This window comes from Erithacus rubecula (genome assembly GCF_903797595.1).
Source record: "Erithacus rubecula genome assembly, chromosome: 8".
Lineage (NCBI taxonomy): Eukaryota > Metazoa > Chordata > Aves > Passeriformes > Muscicapidae > Erithacus > Erithacus rubecula.
In genome coordinates, this window is record NC_136659.1 from 20,980,595 (window position 1) to 21,001,441 (window position 20,847).

Sequence of the window (20,847 nt, forward strand, 5' to 3'; positions counted from 1 at the left end):
GCCCGGGATCCGGCGGGAGGCAGACCCTGCGAGTCAGTGCCAGCCCCCGGCAGATTGCTCTGCGGTCTGCAAGCCAGGAGCGCCAGGGAGCTCCGGGTACTGCCCCAGCCCCGGCCCCGGAGGAGATCCCCGCCGGGCTGCCCACAGGTGCTCGCTGCCCTGCGCTGCCGGGGAGCAGGGGGGCAAGAGAGCCTGAGAAAGGAAATGTCGGAGGCAGGGGGACACGAAGAGAGGGGGTACCGAGAGGAAGGGGGGTGTCTGAGGCGGGGGCCCGGAGGGCAGGGAGCTTGCCCCGGAGGGACACACGTACACACACGCACAAACACACACCGCTCCATCCCCGAGCGTCCTGGCGCCCAGACGCTCCCGCCGCCGCAGCATCGCCCGGCACCGGAGCGAGCCAACCTGTTTCCCCAAGCTGCGAGCAATCGGCTGCGGTGCCCGGCACGGGCGGGCGGGCGGGCAGGCGGCCCCCGCGCCCCCTCCCCGGCTGCCTCCCCGCGGGGCGCGTCGCAACCCCCCGGCCGGGGCCGCGCTGCGGCAGCCGTACCGTGGGCAGCAGCGGCTCCATCTGCGCCCCTTGGTCCTGAGTCTCCATGCGGCGGCGGCGGGGCTGCGCCGGCGCCCCCTCCCCGCCGCCCGCGGGCCGGGGCGCTCCCCGGGCGCTGCGGGAGCCGCTGGGATGCGCCGGGCTCGGGGCTCGCTCCGCGCTCCCGGCTCCGCGCTCCCGCGGCGCTCTCGGCTGCGCGCTCCCGGCCGCGCGCTCCCGGCGCGGATCAGGCGGCGCGGAGGCAGGAAGCGCGCGCCAGTCACATGGCCGCGCGCACCGCCGGCCCCGCGCGGGGGGGCAGGAGCCGGAGCCACCTGCGGGATGAGGGATGCGGGATACGGGATGAGAGATGCGGGATGAGGATGAGGGATGAGGTTTACGGGATGAGGAATGCGGGTTATGGGATGTGGGATGAGGATGAGGGATGCGGGATGCAGGTTACGGGATGAAGGATGCGGGTTATGGGATGCGGGATGCGGGATGCGGGATGCGGCCGCTCCCGCCGGGCCCGCCTCGCCCCCGCACACCGGCACCCCGCGGGCGCTGTGGCCCCGCTCACTGCCGGGTGAGACTATGGAAAACATCACACACGGCTCGGAAGTTCAGCGCCTCCCGCCAAGCTTCAGCTTCAGGCTCCCCAGCCCTGCTGCTTCAGTGCAGTCTTGGGCCAGGATTTGATTTAGCCAGCAGCAGAAGAGTACCTGAAAACAGGGACCCTTCACTCGGTCCTGCCCGACTTTGACCCTCAATTACAGACAGCACCTTCAAAAGAGGGTTCTGCCCCTCTCCCCACTACGATAACCCCACTATTCCCCTCTACCTGCAAATCACAAACATATCAGAATAGCTTATTTTGCAGTATGTGCTTAATAGGAGTCTTGCCCTCTTTTTCACCCAATTTTATCATTCAAGCACCTTTGGCTATTCCTAGTCTATCTGGCTCTATAGCTATCAGCTATACCAAAATCCCAACAAGCTGTACAAATTATTATCAAAGCCTAAATTTGCTGTACAATGGGAATAAGAAGCTGAGTCCCCACAGTACTTGTGCTGCTAAGAACAAGTGTGACATTGCCTAGCAAAACAACTGAGCTGGAGAAATTTGTATTTTCATCACTTGCCAGTATATCTTCCAAAAAAACATGCCTATCCAAATCTGTGTGCATAAAAATCAAAATGGACAGAGATTCTGATTATGAAAAATAAACTAGCAGGTAAACTTCTATCTCCCTGTTGACATTAATTTCCTTGCCAAAGCAGCAGGCCATGCCCTACATTTTGGATATCCTTTGCAGTCTAAAAGTAGATCAATAAACAGCTTCACTAAATCTGATTAATTTCCTCTGCCATGGGACATGTTCTTCAAGTCTCCCGGAGATCCTCCAGGTTGGATTATTTGTACATCAGCCAAGCAAGACACAGAGCTCTGGGAGCAGTATAAAGGAAAGGGGAGACAGAGCTGACTCTGACAAAGAAGGGAGCTGTTTTTCTAAGTTACAACTGAGAATTTGTTGTTTAAAGTGACACATACATTTAACACTATATAGAAAGACAGACAACAGATATGGCCCAGGTTCTGGGACAAAGGCCAGATGTGTATTTTCATAACATGATTACAGATCTACATTAATTAACATAGGAGGCCATTCAGGCCACTGGAGGTAAGACTATGACAGCATTTGCACAGTAGTTTGTAGGAGCTTATAATTAAGCTATGAAAGTCATGATGAAGCTGGGAAAAGAGTGTGTTTAAAAGTGATTTTCCTCCCTTAAAGAAAAGAGATTTAAAGTGAATTTACCACCTGTGAAATCAGGAAGACCAAAAGGCAGTTACTTCAATGAATATTAGTATAAGCACCTTAGTCTCCTCTGCCTAAATAGCTCAGGCTTGTCCAAGAGCATTTTTTTCAGTAGGTACTGCAATTCTTCAAACTCAATGGCATTTACACATCTTTCACTCCCCAAAATATTCCCTCAGACACACTCATCCACATAGACACATCTAATAAATGTAAAGCCCCAAATCAACACTGACACTGTGTACATGACACTGCTCCCCAACACTTCACAGTGAAAATCAGGATCAAGACCACAAGCACCACGGTCAGGAGTTACAAGGGAGTTACTGAATGGACCATCAAAAGAGAGTTAGGATCAGCCATGTAATTGTTTTTTCCAAATGTTTTTTGCAGAGTGCTTTACAGTCGTGAGTTTGCCATTATGGAATAAGAGATGAAATATGGAAAAAGTCAGTTAAATAACAAACCTCTCCAAATCATTCTGTATTGTCCTGCCCCACACACATAAAAACACCACAGACTTCTGTAGCTACAAAGATACACATTGACAGCCAGAGTCAAAGTGCAAATCATTCTTTCAGCAGCTGTGACAAATATGCTTCAGTATGAAGGTCCAAAATATTGAATCCAAAACTCCAAAGCCAAGGGCTTTAAACATACAAAAGTAGAAGAACATAAAGGACCTTGCTGAAAATTCCATTTTTAATCAAACATAACTAAGCTATTTTTGTAACATTCTAGCAGTGTATCACACCACAAAGAGAATTAATAGAAATTAATAATTATTCTCTAGTTGATTTATAATTGAATTTGAATTATGTTTTCCCTTACTTCAAGTTGGCTTCTTTCACTATTGTTTCTGATTGTAAGCCATACTTCCATGTCCAGAAATTTTGTTAGTATTACTCTATTATAGTAGTAATTTCATTTCTCATCCCAAAAGAATAAGCTTTAAATTTGTGAAATTTTAAAATAGGGCAGGCCTAATTTCCAGTTTCAAGTTTCAGTACACAACTAGGTGCTACTTACAAGCTTTTGCACATGAAGAGTAAGTAAAATAGAGAGTTCTCAAATCAATAATTAGAGAAACTTCACAAAAGCAGGTGTGAAATCACGACATGCAGATACACTTAAGTTGTAGGATTAAGAATACTTATGGATATGCTATAAAATAAATAATTTTTGGGCATATTTATGTCAGAATTTTTTCTTTATATTTCTAGTACATTGGATAAATGAAAGTAGTAGTAGTAGTAGTGTTTCTGCATTTATTTTTACAGTGATAAAGCTCCTAAAGCAAGCATCAATTGAAAAAAAAGGGGAAATATTGGTCTTGTTCAGACCATTGTTCTTGAATTTATGTCAGAAACTGACCCGATTCCTGCCTGGTGTCATCTTTCATAAGAAATTAAAGACAGCAGAAGTTGAATTTTATTCTTTTCCTTCCCCAAACTGCCTTTTTCCCCTTTGGCCTGCAACAAGCCAGTAACTCAGATGTTCTCTCAAGTCATGGCCAATGTGTTAAACCCCACTGAACAGAGACTTTGTTCCTCAGAAGCTGTTCACAGGGAGTATGTTTATATATAAGCTGGATTACATTCAAAAGGCTCAGAACATTCTCAAAGTACATTGTAGGCATAGATTTTGGATGTATATACCCATCTGCCTGAGCTTGACATAAAAATGGTCAGGGGTGTAAATAACTCCCACTAGCATAGCCCTGTTTATACAAAAACAGATGTGTGATAAGAAGCAGCAGCAATAATGAAGACCTAGAAATCAGAGTTCAAGCTTATTAGAGGTCTTGCAATACTTCTCTTAGTAAGTCTTTGTAATAAAAGTTGTTTTCTTGCCTAAAGAGCACTTCCTAATTATCAGGAGTGACAGGTACTTCCTCCACCAAAGTCCCAAGAAGGTATTCTGATATAATCAGTGATGCTATATATATGGGTGAATTTTTATATGTGCATAAAAGCTGTCACAGAGTCCTAGCATCACTGACTGGCCCAGTACCACTCACATTTTTACTGTCATACCTTGCTGTCAGTTTTCATTTTGTGATCAATATATAGCTAAAATTTAAAAGAAATGCTTTATTTAAACCATTTCTCTGAATACAATTCCTGTTCTAGGAAGACATCCTGGGAGTATTGGCTTATCTCCCAGTTTAGCCATAAAATATGTCACTCTACCAGGATGAAGGGGGGTGGGAATTGCTACTAAGCAGGAGTGAACTCCACAGAGCTGTTAGTTACAACCCCGAGCATGAGAACTATTTACTTTAAAATGTCCCCATAGCAGGAATATGCTCGAAGACTAATTCATTCATTTACATCTATGTCCAATAGTTTCAGCATGTTCTTAATTCCAAAAAGAACCTGCACTCTGTCAGACCTAATGTGGTTGCCAGTAGATTTTAGCAACATAGTGAACAGTTTCACACAATATTCAAAATCAGAAAGGACTGAGGTTAGATCAGTTTGCCCTCTCTTGATTCCTGCCTAAACTCAAGCCTCAAATACACTGGTAAATAAAATGCATGCACAATACACATTAATTTGAATGCTCATACTGTGCATATTTATCATAAACATATTTCTTTAATGAAGGAAAACCTTTTTAAAAACTGCAAATTATTTTCAGCTTGTTACAGGTTATTTCTATTTCAAGTAAAACAGCAAATTAATTTCTAAGCTTCTGGGGGAAACAAAATAGCTATCAAGCAGTCAAAATCCTTTTAATTCTATTTTTGTCCTATTGACCATAGAAGATGAAATAGTAATGGGTAGATCTCTCAAACTGCATTTCATACAGCTAAAAATAAGATTTGAACTACCTTGATATATGAAGAGGAACATCCCATCAATATATTCCTGAGACATTTTTTGCTCTGTAATTAGAGAAACTATTCTGACAAAAAGGTAAAAACAGGGAGGGGAAAAACACAAATTCTGGCAGCAGTGTTTCCTCTCTCCATTCTTCCTCCTAAGTGAAGATAAATAACCATCTGGATCACTGTAGTGCCTTTGTGACAGGTGGTACTCAGTTATGTTTCTCATTTGATTGGAAAGTGGTAATGGCTCTTTAGCAGCTCTTTCTTTTGCTAATATACTCTGCCTGAAATAATTTACTCTAAGTTAATTCATTTGAAATATGATCCAAAAAGATTTAGTACTTATTGGGATGCATTCTTCGATTGTAACATAATCTCTTTTTTCCGATTGGCATTCAAACTGGAAAAAAAGTACTCTAATAATTGTTTCACTAATATAACTTCTCACATTGTTCAGCCAAAAGAAGTAATGCCAATGAAATATGTCTGTGTCCACAGCCCAATCCTACAACTCCTATGACACAGGGAGACAATCTGTGTTGGTAAAGAGCACCAAATATTTGCTACTTTTTTAATTTTCCCCAAAATGGATCCTCTACCAAAGATCATGAATTTTGTGGTATTCTAACTCTTAAGCCAGGCCTTTAACTTTTGCTATAAGGTCAATATTAGAGAATATTATTTTAATTTAAACTAAAATTAAGATGTTTTAGAGGCTCTTAAAACAATACATTAAATTAATCATTATATTAGTTTGCTAATTAATAAGATAGCCCCTCTTTCTAGGCTTATTTTTCAAGTGAAAAATTCCTCAGACATATCATCCATTTAATCCTGCTTTGTAAATAAAATATGTTGAATCAGGCCCTGATTAGTCACTGACCTAAATAATCCTTCAGAAAGATCAAGTGATCTTAATTTAAAACCTGCAGGGGGAGATAATATATTGTGTCTTGCTCAGTTACTCTAACAGCAAACTATAACTAAACATGTATCTTACAGAGGTAAGACAACATTTATGTAGACTGAGCTTCAAGTGCTTATATTTTGCTACCTGTCATACTTCCAGGCCAAGAAGTCCTCTTGCATCAGGAATGGTTTCCTCACACATGTAGGGACTGTGTTCATTCTTCTCTTCCTTTATGGTGCTCCTAATTCTCTGCACTATTGTCATGGCTCCTCTGAAGTTTCCAATTTACACAGGAACACCACGAGATTACAAAACTTGGCCTGACAGTGCAGCATTAGGAAGCCAGACTCTCTGCCTTTGACCTCTGGATCATCCCTGTTTTCCACATGATGAAACACAACTGTTCCCTTGAGCATTGCACCGCTAGGAGAGCTCCTAACTGGGGCATCAGGGTCAGATGATGGTTAGTGGAGAGATGGATGAAGCTGGCTGCAGTTCTGTTTGCTTGCAATATTTGAAATATGCAAGTACATGCTACAGTCAACGTTATAAAGTGCATATATCTACTTTCAGCTCTTAAACCCTGGTGAGATTCTTTGTGTGGTGCTTGCCTTGGGCTGTAACCAGTTCAGCAGGGAGTTTATCAGCCTCCATGAGAGACCAGACTCAACATGTGGCCTTGCTGTGACCGAGCCACAAAACCTCAGGCAGAAGCTTTTCTGGAGGAATTCATGAAACTATAGCAATAACTCTGTGAAATTCATGAACAGTAATATTTTGCACAGGTACCTAAGATACCAAAGCTATCTGTCTTAGTCCCAGAAACAGAAGCACTGAGCTGTGTTGTGTTGTACCCATCTTTCTCACGTGTCTTGGGTAAGATGCATTATCCCAACTGCTGGGATTTTCAACTTTGTCTTGAATTGCAGGCAACTGAGTAGATTGTTTCCAACACTACTTTGGCTAAATCAATTACTCTTGGCAGAAAAAGCACCCACCTTCTCCTCAGGTTTTCTGAATACAAAGTTCATTCAAATCGCTTCAAATCTAAACAGAGAAAAAGGAGAGAGGGGAAAAAAAACTGCATGGAAAATTATCTTTTAATTACAATCTTGAAAACAAAGCACAAAATTAAAAATATTTCAATAAAATTCCCAGTCTAGACTGCATGGAACCCTCAAGTTTCTCAGTAAATCAAAGCAGTGCTACAGGTAATTTATGGAGCTAACAATCTAGCTCCCTATCACCTTTGATAGGAGCCCAACCCTGGAGTTTGTTTAGCAGGTAAGATTATTTTCTCCTCTTTTGGGAGCATCTCTGAGATACCAAATAAAAGTGAATGAACACTAATACTTACTATACTTTCTAATCACACATTCCTTACACTATAAGTAGCTTTTTTGCCATACACAAGATTTTTAAAACAAATACTTTAGAAATTACATCACATTACAATTGTTCATTAAAAGCATGTTTTACTGTTTTCATAATTTGCAGTGTTGTACTAGATTTTCACAAAAAACTGGATCCACATGTAATACATTACTAATAAAGATAAGTGTTTGCTTTAAAAATGCTCCTTTTGTTTCAAAATATCACCTTTGTAAATTTTGCTGCTCAAACCACTACACAGAGGGAAAACCTTTGCTGTGTTTATACTGACCTACTAATTAAATAGGAATACATGTCCTTCTTATTTTTCCACATGCTACATTTCCAGACAAAAAATCTTACCTGAAATCCAGAATCCAGGATCATTTATCAAGAGCAGCAGCTGGTATAAACTGGCAGAACTCCAGTACAGTTAAATGTGGTGTATGACATGAAAGTGCATTCCTTACCAAAGTAGCCAACTCAAATCAAAAGCAGTAATTTAAAAAGTGACTATTTGAAAATAATAGCTACAAAGAAGTAACTATTCTCTTTAAAGATAAATACTTTAAATCTGAGCTTTTAAATTGTGCAAAGAGAACAAATTCATCCCTGTTCCCCAATAGGCAGGTAGATGAGACACAGAATGTGAAATCTTTATTGAGTTACTACCCTCACGGAGGCCAGTGACACCAATTCTTTGGTTTTGTAAGAATTTTGCCTCATTAAGAAGACATTTTTGGCCTAAAGAGTAGTTATCAGTGATTCAAAACCTATCTGCAGACAGCTAGTGTGTAAGTGATGCTCATTTCCAGTCAGTCAGTTTTGGGATGGATCCTGTGTCTACTGAACATTAATTAGTGTTTAACATCAGTGACCTCCATGATGGGACAGAAGGAGCCCTCCTGAGGCTCTTGGCAAACTGGAGGAGTTTGGGCTGGGCTGGCAGAAACCTCATGAAGTTCAGCAAGAAGTGCAGAGTCCTGTACCTGGGATGGGTCAGCTCTATGGGGTGAATTAGCAAAATCACAGCCAGCAAGTGCAGGAATGGAACTATTCCCCTTGGCACTCACAAAGCCATGTCTGAAATAACAATGCTCTGGTTTGGGGCCCCCAGTACACACAGGGAGATCAACAAACAGGAGTCTGTCCAAATTATATACTTACAGCATTGTCAGCCCAAATTTCCAAGAGCTATGTGTATTTTATATACAGAAAAAGGCATTTCTCAGCTATAATAACTCACATATCCCTAAGGTAAACATTCAAGGTGATTTATTACCTAGGAGTACTTGTTCGTCTCCAAAGGCTTCAAAAGGATTTCACACAAATTTCTCAGGTACCTTTAGCCACATTTGAGTCATCTAACTCTGTCAGAATAACCCCCTCCAAGTTGTCCTGCATTACACATGAAAAAAGAGAGATTATTTACAAAGTAAATAGCAGCATAATATCTGAACTCCAATTGTTTATCCAATTTTGACCAAAGGCAACATACCAAACACAGAGCTAAGCTCAAAATTTATGCTCATGATAAAAAGCTTTAAACTCAAATACCCCTGTACTTTCCTTCTTGAGATGAAAAAATATTATTTTAAAATTCCAGTTATAAAGAGAAAACTGAGGAGTACTTACATGGCAATACTCAGCAATTATTTTTGTAACATTAAACACATAGATAAAATGGTTTATATGAACTCTTACCAGAGCAATAGAGAACTCTTATCCGTGTTATGAGAAATCTTAGCTGCATGTATATGGACTTCTAAGACAGTAAGTGTAGGGTTTCTGTATCTAATTTGTTTATAGGGTCTTAAACACTACTAATAGATTTTTTTTTTTTTTTAAAGACAGAAGCTATTTAATACATGCAATCTCATTACATTTCTGCAAATACACATTATTAGTAGATTTGTAACTGTCAGGACCCAGCAGATCCACTCCATAGCCATTGCACTACACCCAGCAATGCCAGCACTAGTGCTCTAATCTGAGGAATCATTGTCTGTTCCCAAAAATCATGGCCAACATGTTGACACAGGTGGAATATTTTACCACCTGCCAGCAGGACCAGAAACCACCAAAGCTTCCAGAATTCCTCTCATACTCCCACTGCACACATTAAAGTGACAGTGTGAGGTTATCAGGACCACCTGAAGCATTAAACATAAGTATCACACTGAGACAACTGCTTGTTGCAAACATGCCTTGAGGCTCTGCCACATAATTCAGCCTTGGCATCAGGCTGCGTGTTCAGAAAACAGGGATGGACTGATTAAAGCCTTGACCAAAATTATCACATAAACTGTGATTAACATCTTCAACATAGACTGTGGGATGCTAATACCTAAACTGGTTAAAGATACAAAGATAGCTTCTCATCTCCTGTGGCTCCTGCTCTGACATGCCCATATCAAAACAAGACCATGGGACAATTTCCCCACAGTGTCCTCATTGCCAAAAAGAGGAAACTGTCGTGGGGAAGCTGTAGTACATCACAGGTGAGAGAAGAGAGTCCCCAAGAGCACAGGTCTTGATCCCAGTTACCTCAGCAAGCACTTGTGACAGAGAGACTGGAAAGTGTGTAGAAGTCAGAGTGTTCTCAGGAGAGCACATTGTTTTTCCCTACCCTAAGAATCAGGAAAATCCTGCAGGTCTCAGCTGTAAGCTAGTCACATCTCTAAGGTTTGGCATCACATCTGGACCACTTTTGTAAAACCTTTTGTATTTTGCTTGAAGTTTGCTGCCTTTTGCTAGACCTATGAAATGACCACACGTTCAGCAGTGGACATTCTGCCTACTGCACTGAGGAGTGTTTTCCGTCCATGCAGACTTAAGTTTCTCAGACCAAGCTACAACTACTCAACTTGAATCATATTCAGGGTTTGCAGGAGGTTAACATGTTTAGGGGAAGAGCACATTTTTACGTGCCAGTGCTCCCAGCATTGGAGATAGTTTATATTTTACTGTATTTCTTGGTGTTATTTCAGAAAGAATAATTATATCACTGCAGCATACTCAGTCATATCTGGTCCACACCTAAATTACTAAGGTGGCAGTGGAACTGCAGTTGCACCAAACACACTGTAAACCATCCCTTCCCAGAGGAATTAGTCTAACTTCCATTTTCCTGATAACTACCATGGCAGCCTAACCGATAAGCAACTCCCTGTAAGATACTCCATGATGGATTATGTCTTGAGATCATTCAAAATGAGCAAACCTTTTGGAAAAAAATGAAAATCATACCAATGCAATTCCAAATGATTCTCTAGTCATCTTCAAAAACTTCAAAAAATTACTGAAAGGGATTTCAGCAAATTCAACATGGAAGCTTTGACATTTACCCATGGTGAGAAAAATTATAAAGGTGTGACAATATGTGATTCATATTTTATTCAATATTGAATTTTGATTAAAATTTTTAAACATATTTTCTAATAGATAAAAAGAAAAACAGCTTGTATATCAAAGGCAAATCTAGCTCAAGATACCCTGGTGAGTAATTGTCACAAGTTCTGCCATTCCTTTTAGTTCATGCACAAACCCTCGGGTGAGTACATTTTCACCTTAGCCAATTGCTGCTGTTTGTCCAAATCACTAGGCTACCATCAATCAGAAAAGAACATAATTCAATGCCTAGAGGTAGTAAAAAAAAATTTAATGGAAGGCATTTTTCTCTCCCTTGCGAAGTGCCTGTAATAAATTGCCCGTTTTCCAGGCAGGACAATTCAGGAACCTATGACCAGGCTGGCTTAAATACATGAAAACCTTTCCTACTGTAGTAAAAACCTACTGGAGATATTAAAAAGAAGGAAGGTAAGGAAGATTTTCCAAGTACAAATAAATTTGTTTTCAAAAAATAAAGAATCCAGTATCCAAATTTTATCTGTAGAGAAAAACATAAAGAGCTCCAAGACACTGGGACACAGCCACTATCTCTGATCATTCAATGCAATCATGATTACATCACAAGAGCAGCTTGTTTCAATTCACAAAATGTACTTTGCACAGCTTTTGGTAACTGTGCAAAGCCACAAACCCTAGAGCAAAGAGCTTTAGAGTCATGTCAAAAGGCAATTCCACATTTGTTTGGAACTCCATATACTGGTGAATTTTCTGAAACACGACATTCAGAGCTACAAGAATAAGTTGGTTGTGTAACCACAGATGGAGGCCTGACAGGTTCAGAACACTTGACAAAAGGGTCCTTGCAGTAAATCTCATCTGCCATTGCATACAGTCAAGATTATTTTAATAGGTATTTATTTTTATAGATATGTGTGTCTATATATACAGCTTTTTCTTTTGGCACTGCATAATTGCAGTAAAAACATACAATCTCTGTGGTGTATGAATGCAAGATATCAGATTAACTGTTGTTCTTCTATGGCACTATTATGGGAGGTTCCTAACAGAAAATATATTGGTCACTGGTTGTGCTTGTGATATTTGCTATCTGTCCAGGGACAAGAGAAGGTGTCAATGTGCAGTGGGCTCATTCCATACTGCTGAACAAGGTGCAGAATTCTGAAGTCTCACCTTCCCCTTTCTCTAACACAGAGCTGGTGAAAAAGTTAACACAAAACACAGAGTTGAAAGAGCCTGCAGTAAATTGAAGTTGGTTTACCCTTCCCTGATAAAAATCAACCCAAGACACAGTAACATTTTTTAATTTCAAGTCTACCTCAAACTTAGACATAAAGTTAAGGGTTTCCCCCTCAAAGTGTGTGTAGATAATTATGGAAACTGTTAACTTTTACAGATGATGTCAGACCTTGTCCAGCTGATTCAGCTTCACTTAAATGGAAGCTCCTACCTGCCTCAAAGTGGTGTGAAGAAGCAAGGCAGTGCAGCAGTGCACAGATGAAAAGTGACAAAAAGTAATGCATGCCACTAACCATTCCTCCCTGCCTACTTAAAATCCTTCTGCAGCTAACAACCATCTGCCAGCTGTGAAAAGAAAAGAGGTACCATGCCAATTAGTAATACACAGTCTAATTAGTAACTAAATAAATAGGGCATGGCACTTGTGTATACAAGTCAATAACTGAAGTTTGATCAATTAAGAAAAATAGGAAGATACTAAAAATAATAATAATATATTAGATATATTATTTGTGTCCTGTCACCCTTCAGACAGGATTAAAAGATAAAGCCAATTCTATGTGACATTCAGAAACTGATTTAGTGCACTAAGTTTAAATAAGCTTGAATGGCTGTTGTGCCATAGGCAAAGAAGGAAAATAAGAAAAGGGAAATAAGCAATTTCTATAGTTATCTTCATTTGCCTCATGTATTTGCTGCATCTAAATCACACCAACAAGACCATCACACCATGCCTAACCATGCCTAAAACTGGTGGTTTTCCCTGGATTTTCACTTTTAAGTACATACTACAACTACACCTCCAGAATTTCAGGTCAGAGCTGGGAATTCAGTCTTGCCCTCAGCACAGTGATTGAGAGCCATGTGTCAAATCCAGCCCTGACTTGAGCATTACTAAAAATTGTCAAACACAAAATGCAGCTGTCTGAGGTCAAGTCCCAGATGTTTTGTTCAAGTAAAGCACAGATGACCTTGAACTCTTAAGAAAATGGAATGTAACATTCATGTCATGGGCTAATTTAAAAAACAGGGTTTCTACAATAAAAGCAGGAGCTATTTATTTGTGAAGGAAGATTAAAAGCTTTGATCAAACTGTACTTTTTAAGCAGATAGAAGCTGGGTCTCTCTACTTTAAATTGTACAAAATTTTCCCCAGAACCGTGGCTTATTGCAAAATATGAATTGTTGATCACAAATAATTAAAAAAAAAAATCATGGTTGTTGAACAGTACTTACATATTTTCCCTGAGCTAAACAAACTGAGAAATTTTATTTGAATTTCACAGTGATACAGGACTTCCAGAAGAATAGCTTTTTAATATACTGCACCTGCTTGAATCTAAGAATTAAGGTCAACAAATCTAAAAAAAAAAGTCAGAAGAACTGTTCAGCAGTTCCAGAATGATCCCTTAGCAAAGCTTAAGATAAATTCCTCCTCAAAACTAACTTGAAGCAACATGTCTAAGATATGTAGGATGTGCCTGTTGTAGGTTTGCACCTATAAAACCTCCTTTCCCTGTCACACAGAATTCCATCTCATCTGTTACCTAGTGGTTTGCCTCCTCCTGAGTTACAGACCTGTTTTGGAATACCTTGTGCCGCCGGTGCCGCGGGCTTTAGTGCCACTCAGTGTTCAGACGACACAACTGCAGCGAGCTGCTCTACCCGGGCACTCGGTACCAAGGGGAGTGGTATTTACTAATCTGTACAGAATAGCGGGTTTTAGGAAAGAGGGTGATGTTGGTCCTTCATTTGATCTCATCTTTAGCCTCCATGCTTCTGTTTTGGAAAAGCATAAAAGCCACAGTGGGATTTTCAGAGGAAATGGACATTCAGCCTGAAATGACACGTGAACAGGTGAAGTGTCATGGCCATGAAAAGTAAAGAAATCACCAGCAGAGAGGAGGGGAGAGTGAAAGAAATTTGCAAGACATAGGAGACAAGACAGTCAGAGGAAGCAAACACATGCAAGCAGGAGAAGGACCAAGTGAACACAAAGAGAATGGGACAATGAAAAACTATCAGGAGAAGCCAGGTAAGCTATTACTGCTGTGTGGCTCACCTGGGCAAAAACTCAGCTTTGACAAAATACATGTCTTGAATTTAACCTGAGATATGGAAGCAATCCCATAGAGTATATTGCTTTATTCTGCTTCTTTCTTTCTTCATCCTGATCCACATTAATTTATTTTTTGTTGGTATTTTAGGTTGGCTACATTTTAACCTAAAAAATTCCCTCAGTCCCTCAACACCTTGTCAAAACAAGGCCTCTGCTATCAATATCCGTTTTTAATTAAAGGTAAATCAACAACTACCAGAGGAAAAAATACCTTAAAACTAAAATCTTAAACAGAAACTAAAACTGAGTAGGACCTCCTGCTTATTGCAAAAGAAAAACATTATTTTTCCATACAAAATAAGATGAGGCTAAGAAATGTCCTGAGAACCAAGCAAGCCAAAGTTACCAGAAATGCCAGAAACAGTTTGCACAGGGATGCTCAGAATGCTCAGTAGTGGGACATTGCCACACCTGCCCTGCCAGCCTCACCTGTCCTACACAAACACTGATGCTGGCAAATGACAGAATACCAAAGGGCTGCATTGTGAAAACTGTTATTTATAATACATGGAGACACCATCATCACACACAACAGCTAGCAAGCAGCATCACAACAATGACAGTTCCTTTTAGCAGATTAAGCCCTCAAAAAATTCCCAATCTCAAACGCAGAAGAGCAGAGTCCCCCTCGGCTGGCCTGAGGACATCACGTGTCTGCCAGAGGAGATGGGCTGCTGCAGTATGGCAGCACAAAAGGGTGCTGAAGGAACACGAACTGTATGAGGCTTGTATTCTCTTTTCTGCTTGAAATTATGTAAAATCTCTAATGAATAGAAGTTAATTAGCTACACTTACGACGGATATACAACTACAGCCATAGGGAATAAACAGGTTCACCAGCTGCTGTATTACTTCAACTACACTGTAAATTGCTGCATGCTATTAACATGCTCTCCTGGCTTCAATAAAGAAAATCTTATTGAAATCAGTAGCACACATTTCCTATTTCAGTGAGACATTGCAAAATTAAAATGATATGTAGTAAAAACAATATGTGTGAGCCACCTGCTTACTGTATGATAGAATAGATTGGCATAGAATGACAGCTGCTGCACAGCCAACATTTCAGATACTGTACTACCTTGCCAACTGGACTTAAATTCACACACGATTTCCTTGACTAGCACTGAATGAATTTTTGCTGCTATAAATATGCATTGGCAATTGTGATGAATCATCCTGGATACTAAGGGTCATTTTTAATTCAAATACATCAAGAACCATATCCAGTGCAAAAAGCCTCCAGAACAAATATTGATGAGCCCGGACTGTTTTGATGACCTACACGTTCAGAACATGTCTTGACCCACAACAGAGGGTGATGAAGCCTGCAGGGCTTGGTGGATGCTCATAGCACAAAACGTTCAATGTTGAAACCAGAGTACTAATCAATCCTCACATGGCTCCTCACACTAGCTTGGAGTCCATGACAATTACCATAATCAAGACCTTACAGCCTTATTTAGGCACCTAGAACCAGATTCAGAGAGCCTAAACACCCTAATTTCTTACACTTATCCTAGCCTGTTCTACATCTGCATTTTGTTTTTGCAAGGCAGCTCTGCCCCTGAGCTGGGCTGTCTGAATCCCTTTTCAGGCTCGGTCACAGAAGCTTACTGAAAGGCAGGCTCCTCGATGTTGCTTCTCATTCCCATTGATTTCAATTAGAGCCATGTGTCTAATTATATTTGCAGATCTTTATTTGCTGGTTTTATATTAAGGGGATGCTTAGAAACAATAAATGTTTCTTTTAATCTAACTTTCTACGCTGGCAGCTTATGTCTCAAGTCAGTGCTGACAGGAGTTCTAACAAGGAACCTTGTTTTAGATTCCCCTGATAATAAAATCTTGTTTGCATATATAATAATAAATACTCTTAGTTGGAACAGGAAATCATTTCATAAGGATGAATATGATTTACAGTTCTACAACAAGCAACAATACTGTAGTGTTCATAAAAGGGCAGGTTTGGGGTAAAATCAGTAATCTATTTCAACCAATTCAAATGCCAATATCCCATCTGCTAAGTCTCTTTATTTTATATCAGTCTGCCATTTTCTCTTAGTGGTAGCATCAATAAACATTGTTGGTAATCATCTGCTTGTGCTCTAATGTGGCATATTCAGTTTCATTGAGCAAAGCCAGGCTGAAGATCCCTGAAGGAAAACAAAAGTGAGTTGTTTAGTTGTGATTCAGACCCACATCTGATTTAAGAATGACTCAAGTTGTGTAATCACCAAACCTGAACATAAATAGGTTTTATGATATACAAAGCTAAATGCTAATAACAGCTATTTTTTTTTTATTCTAAAGAATTTTTCAATTATATGGGTTTCTTAATTTTGCCAAATGCAGTGGAACATTTCAAAAAAATACATTAATTTGAGGAGTTTGCTAAAAACAATATTTGTATGTGTATTTGTATAACAGGATTCCAGCTGGATAATACCACTTTGATTTATTAAAGGATTTATTTCTCTTTCTGTGCTATCAGATAGATGTTTAATCCACAGAGACAAAATGCTGAATGCCTAAGCCTAGGCTTCAGGCTTCCCTTAGCTGGCATTTGCAATAAATTCCCAAATACATCTAGCATACTCTGCTAGCCATCTGGATCTGCAGCCAGAGATAACCTAAAACATTATTACAAAGGTGAGGTTTGCTTCTCTAGCACCATAAAATTACAGTTACAATAATGTAATTAATCACAGCCATTCATAGTTACAATAGTCCTGATAACCAGTGGTGGAGGGAATTATAACAGGCCTCTTACTCTGAAAAACTTGAAGATTATAAGACCTGGCTTGCACTAAGGAACTTCAAAGCCTCACAGATTTTGAGGTTCCATCAGTACATTTGGGTTTCTAACAGGAATGAGTCAACAATAAACTTGTGTCCTTCAGTCTTAAAAGGGCTTAATCAGTAAGGCAGAGAGGATCCAAAACTGTCCAGTTATGAGAGCAACCTGATACACTTGCTAGCATAAAGCTGGAAAGAGCCTTCAGGAACCAGCTGTGTTTCTTGACACTGCTTGCTTCTTCAAACAAACTTCCTCCATGTAAATAGCCATTTCCAAAAAATCTGCATTTTCTGATATGAAAATGTTCTCTTACAGATTATTGTTCAGGACAGGCAGCTTTCCTCATGGCCCACCATGCCCTCAACAGCCCCATGCTCCTGGAGTTCCACTGCAGAGATGAAGGACACAGAGCTCAGCACCCCTGAAGAACAGAGCTCCAGGGAGGCTGGAGCAGGCTGGAACCTGCCAGTTCTGGCATGAGGACCCACCTTGCAAAAGATTCTCCTGCCTGTCAGCTAATACTGTACCCTGCCCTGGCACTGTAATGGAAATGGCTGTGCTTTCTGAAGGCAGCATCTTTGACATGAGACATAAAACCACACATGTTTGTCATTTCTATATTTAACACACCGATGTTGAGCTCAGGGAGGAAAGAATAGCTTCTGCTAACATAGATCAGAAATGTCTTTTGAGAGGTAGCATGTAAAACCATATCCCCAGAAAAGATGATTAGTTATTACTAAAAACTCTGGTGCTAGCACTGCTCTCCCAAATGACCAGGAACCACTTTTCAAAGGAAAGACTGCAAAACTACAAATATACTAAGTTTACAAATTATATTATTGTACATTTGTACAGTTACCCATGACCAAAAAATCCATTACCTCAGCAGAAAACCACTGTTAAGGTATCAAAATCACCTAAATTATCAATTATATTTATTATTCAAATAATATTATTTACTGCAGTATTTATAGTGTGAATGACACTTATACATTAAATAAGCATCTTGTTGTCTAAGCTGCTTAGATGTTTATGTACATGTAATAATAAAAAAAACCCTGCCATTGGCAAAAAGCAAATTTACTAGTAACATTCAAGTATTGTTCATAAATATTGTTCCTATTATGTAATTAATTCTGTAGGTGTGTCTTGATCACATACAATATAATAGATTATTTGGAGCACAGACACTGGCAAGCCTGCTCAGTCCCAGCTGGCCTGCTGCCTGGGCTATACATTTTTTATGCAAGGAGTAAATCCTGCTTTAAAACATTACTTGGACATGAGATTTACTGTTCAGCAGCGTCACCTACAGTGATGTCCACACACAATGGCACAGCTGTAGGAAACGTGGCAGCAGAGAGAGCCAGCTCTGGCAGCAGTCCCTGCCAGAGGGATTGCTGCTGCCCAGGGAGGCTGCAGGAGCCACCAAAGGGAATGGCAGCTCATGCCAGAAAAACAGCAGTAACACATTCTCCTCATCCTCTCCCTGGTGAAACAGACCATTAGAAGCCAAAAAAGAAATCTATATTGAGATACTGCTAATGTTCTAACAAAGTGACACAAACAAGTTACACCTCTAAAAACTCACCTTCTTCCTACTCTAGGTATTTATAGCAATCTTGAATTTGACTGATATACCATAGTCTATTAATTGTGCTGATCCCCCCACCCTTTGCCTCCCCAAAAAAAAAGCAGGATAAACAAGGGGCAAAGTGAAAGTTCTAAAATAGAATTTCCTCGCCTGAGTTTATTTAAGTTAGATATTTAGGACTGAGCTTATCAAGCCAACTGGTGGGCATCCTGCACATGGCATAGCACCTAGCACCAGCTTCCTGCGTGTGCTGAATCATGGCAACTGATTTTACAGGAGCCAGTGGTACATTCACATACCACAGAGCAGAAGCAAGCTTTTTATTATGACAGTCTCTTAATTATAAAGTTGTTAATAAACCAAGGAAAAAACCTCACAATTGACTGTTTATTAAATGGCCTTAGAATAAAATGTGCTGTTACTATACTTGAGCTAGAACAGTGCAAGTAAATATCTCCAAAAGAAAAAGCAAAGTCTTCTATAACAGAAACCAATTTGATATGGAAATGGGTCAACAGTTGCTTAAGATGTAGCACAGTTTTGATTTGATCTGCTATATTTGGACTCTGTAAGAGGCGCTTCCAGTAGCATCGGTATTGCTTATACATGAGACTTTTGCATAATCACTGTATGGAGCATTAGAATTCTTCAAACCGAGAACCATTTTCAAAACTATTATATATATCTATGTTAATAACGTGGATATGACAGTATTTTCTGAAGAAAAAGAACAACTGTTTTCTAAAACAATTAGGATTCATGATACATGCTTGGCAGACTATTGTTCAAAAGCCCACACAGTCCTTATCCAAAAGAAGCCCAGATGCAGCCATGGGCACCAAGCTATGCTTAGCACTTAGCTCAGAATACATGCTGGTCAAACAAGTAGAAATATAGAAATAATTGGACATACATTTGTGTTACAAACTAAATCCTGTATTTCAGCAAGCTGTTTTGTGTATTGCTGCTGTTCAGGCATGATTACAATTTGAGCTGTTCTTAAGGAAGCAATTAGATTTCATGTTAAGATTTTTTCTTTCAAGAATATTGTATAATATTTTTTACTTCTACATATCTCAGCTGTTTGCTTTTTGGTCCACCTTGTTATTTCTATAGAATCTCTGGTAAACTTTGCATCAGCAGAGGAATTAATCTGATTTCACTCCTGAAAACTATGAAAGATCATTTCACCATCGAGTTAGGGAACCTACCCCAGCCAGCTGGGAATGTCCTTCTTTTTTTCAAGCTTGGCCTCCACTCACACTTGCCACCGACACAGTTGTGCTGGTTCTTCTTTGCCCTTGCATAGTTACCTCAGGAAGAAGAGCATACATATGTAACATCTTCCTTTAAGTGCACAGTAACAGTGAGTATAAGCATGCACTTTCTGAAAGCAGAGTGTGGGCATTAAATCAGCTACTGACTCCTGCAGAGTGATCAAAGGAATTTGACCTTGGCCATAGATGAGGTCCTAGCAGCCCTCACAGCACAGAGCCATGATCAGCTGCTGGGCATGGGCAACCTTAAAAACCAAGAATTATAGTGACCATTTTCAATTTATCTGTGTGTGCTGTTTGACATTGAAATAGAACACGTTCAGAAAATATTATCATATGTCATAACATTAGCATATTATCTCTGCAGAGACATAAATGAGTTACTGTAGCCATAGCATGCTAGAGATTTGCTGAAATCAAAGGGAATTGGAATGCTAGATCTTCACACAGAAAACAAAATTAAACAAAAAATGCACCAGGCTATTTTAGTGCCTCTTAAATCAACATTAATTATAATTACATGGGTTACTAACCTTTACAGAGCCCACACGAATATCCATTGGATTCTCCTGTCCGTTCTGCATCTTGTATGCCAATAAAGATGATATTCAAAGAACAAAAGTCTCTACAATACTTGCCTCCACCAGGGTACAGCCCACTCTGTTGAAGCATATTTTAACCTAATAATTCCTATAGCATATTGCAATTTTTAGACTAACTGCTATTAGTGAAAACCCAACTATTCAATCCTGTGTCTGGCTCTGTAACAGATGTCATACATATTGTTTAACAAGTAGTTCATGTCTCTTGACACCATTTTGCCACTTGTAAAATAAGAATGCTATGAGATCATTGAATGGTAGACATTATAGAAGTAGAAAGCATTGACTATTATTTGTTGTTTTATTATTATTTAATGTAACATATGGATGCAAAATTCTGGCTTGTTTGACCAGGAAGACAGCCCTATATGTTTAAAATTA

At 40.0% G+C, this 20,847-nt stretch overlaps 1 protein-coding gene across 4 annotated transcripts in view; it reads right to left on the minus strand.

The window, feature by feature from the left end:
* SLC4A10 (solute carrier family 4 member 10) overlaps positions 1-19,900 on the minus strand; it is a 163,044-nt gene extending 143,144 nt beyond the window's left edge. For 3 of the 4 annotated variants that reach the window (XM_079311583.1, XM_079311582.1, XM_079311585.1), the window contains exon 1: positions 551-785. In XM_079311583.1, coding sequence (XP_079167709.1) covers positions 551-598 — 48 coding nt within the window. In that variant the 5' untranslated portion in view covers positions 599-785. Of the gene's footprint in view, positions 1-550; positions 786-19,798 lie in introns of those variants that run through there. The other variant, XM_079311588.1, reaches the window with a different exon arrangement.
* Between the last annotated feature and the right edge of the window lie 947 nt (positions 19,901-20,847).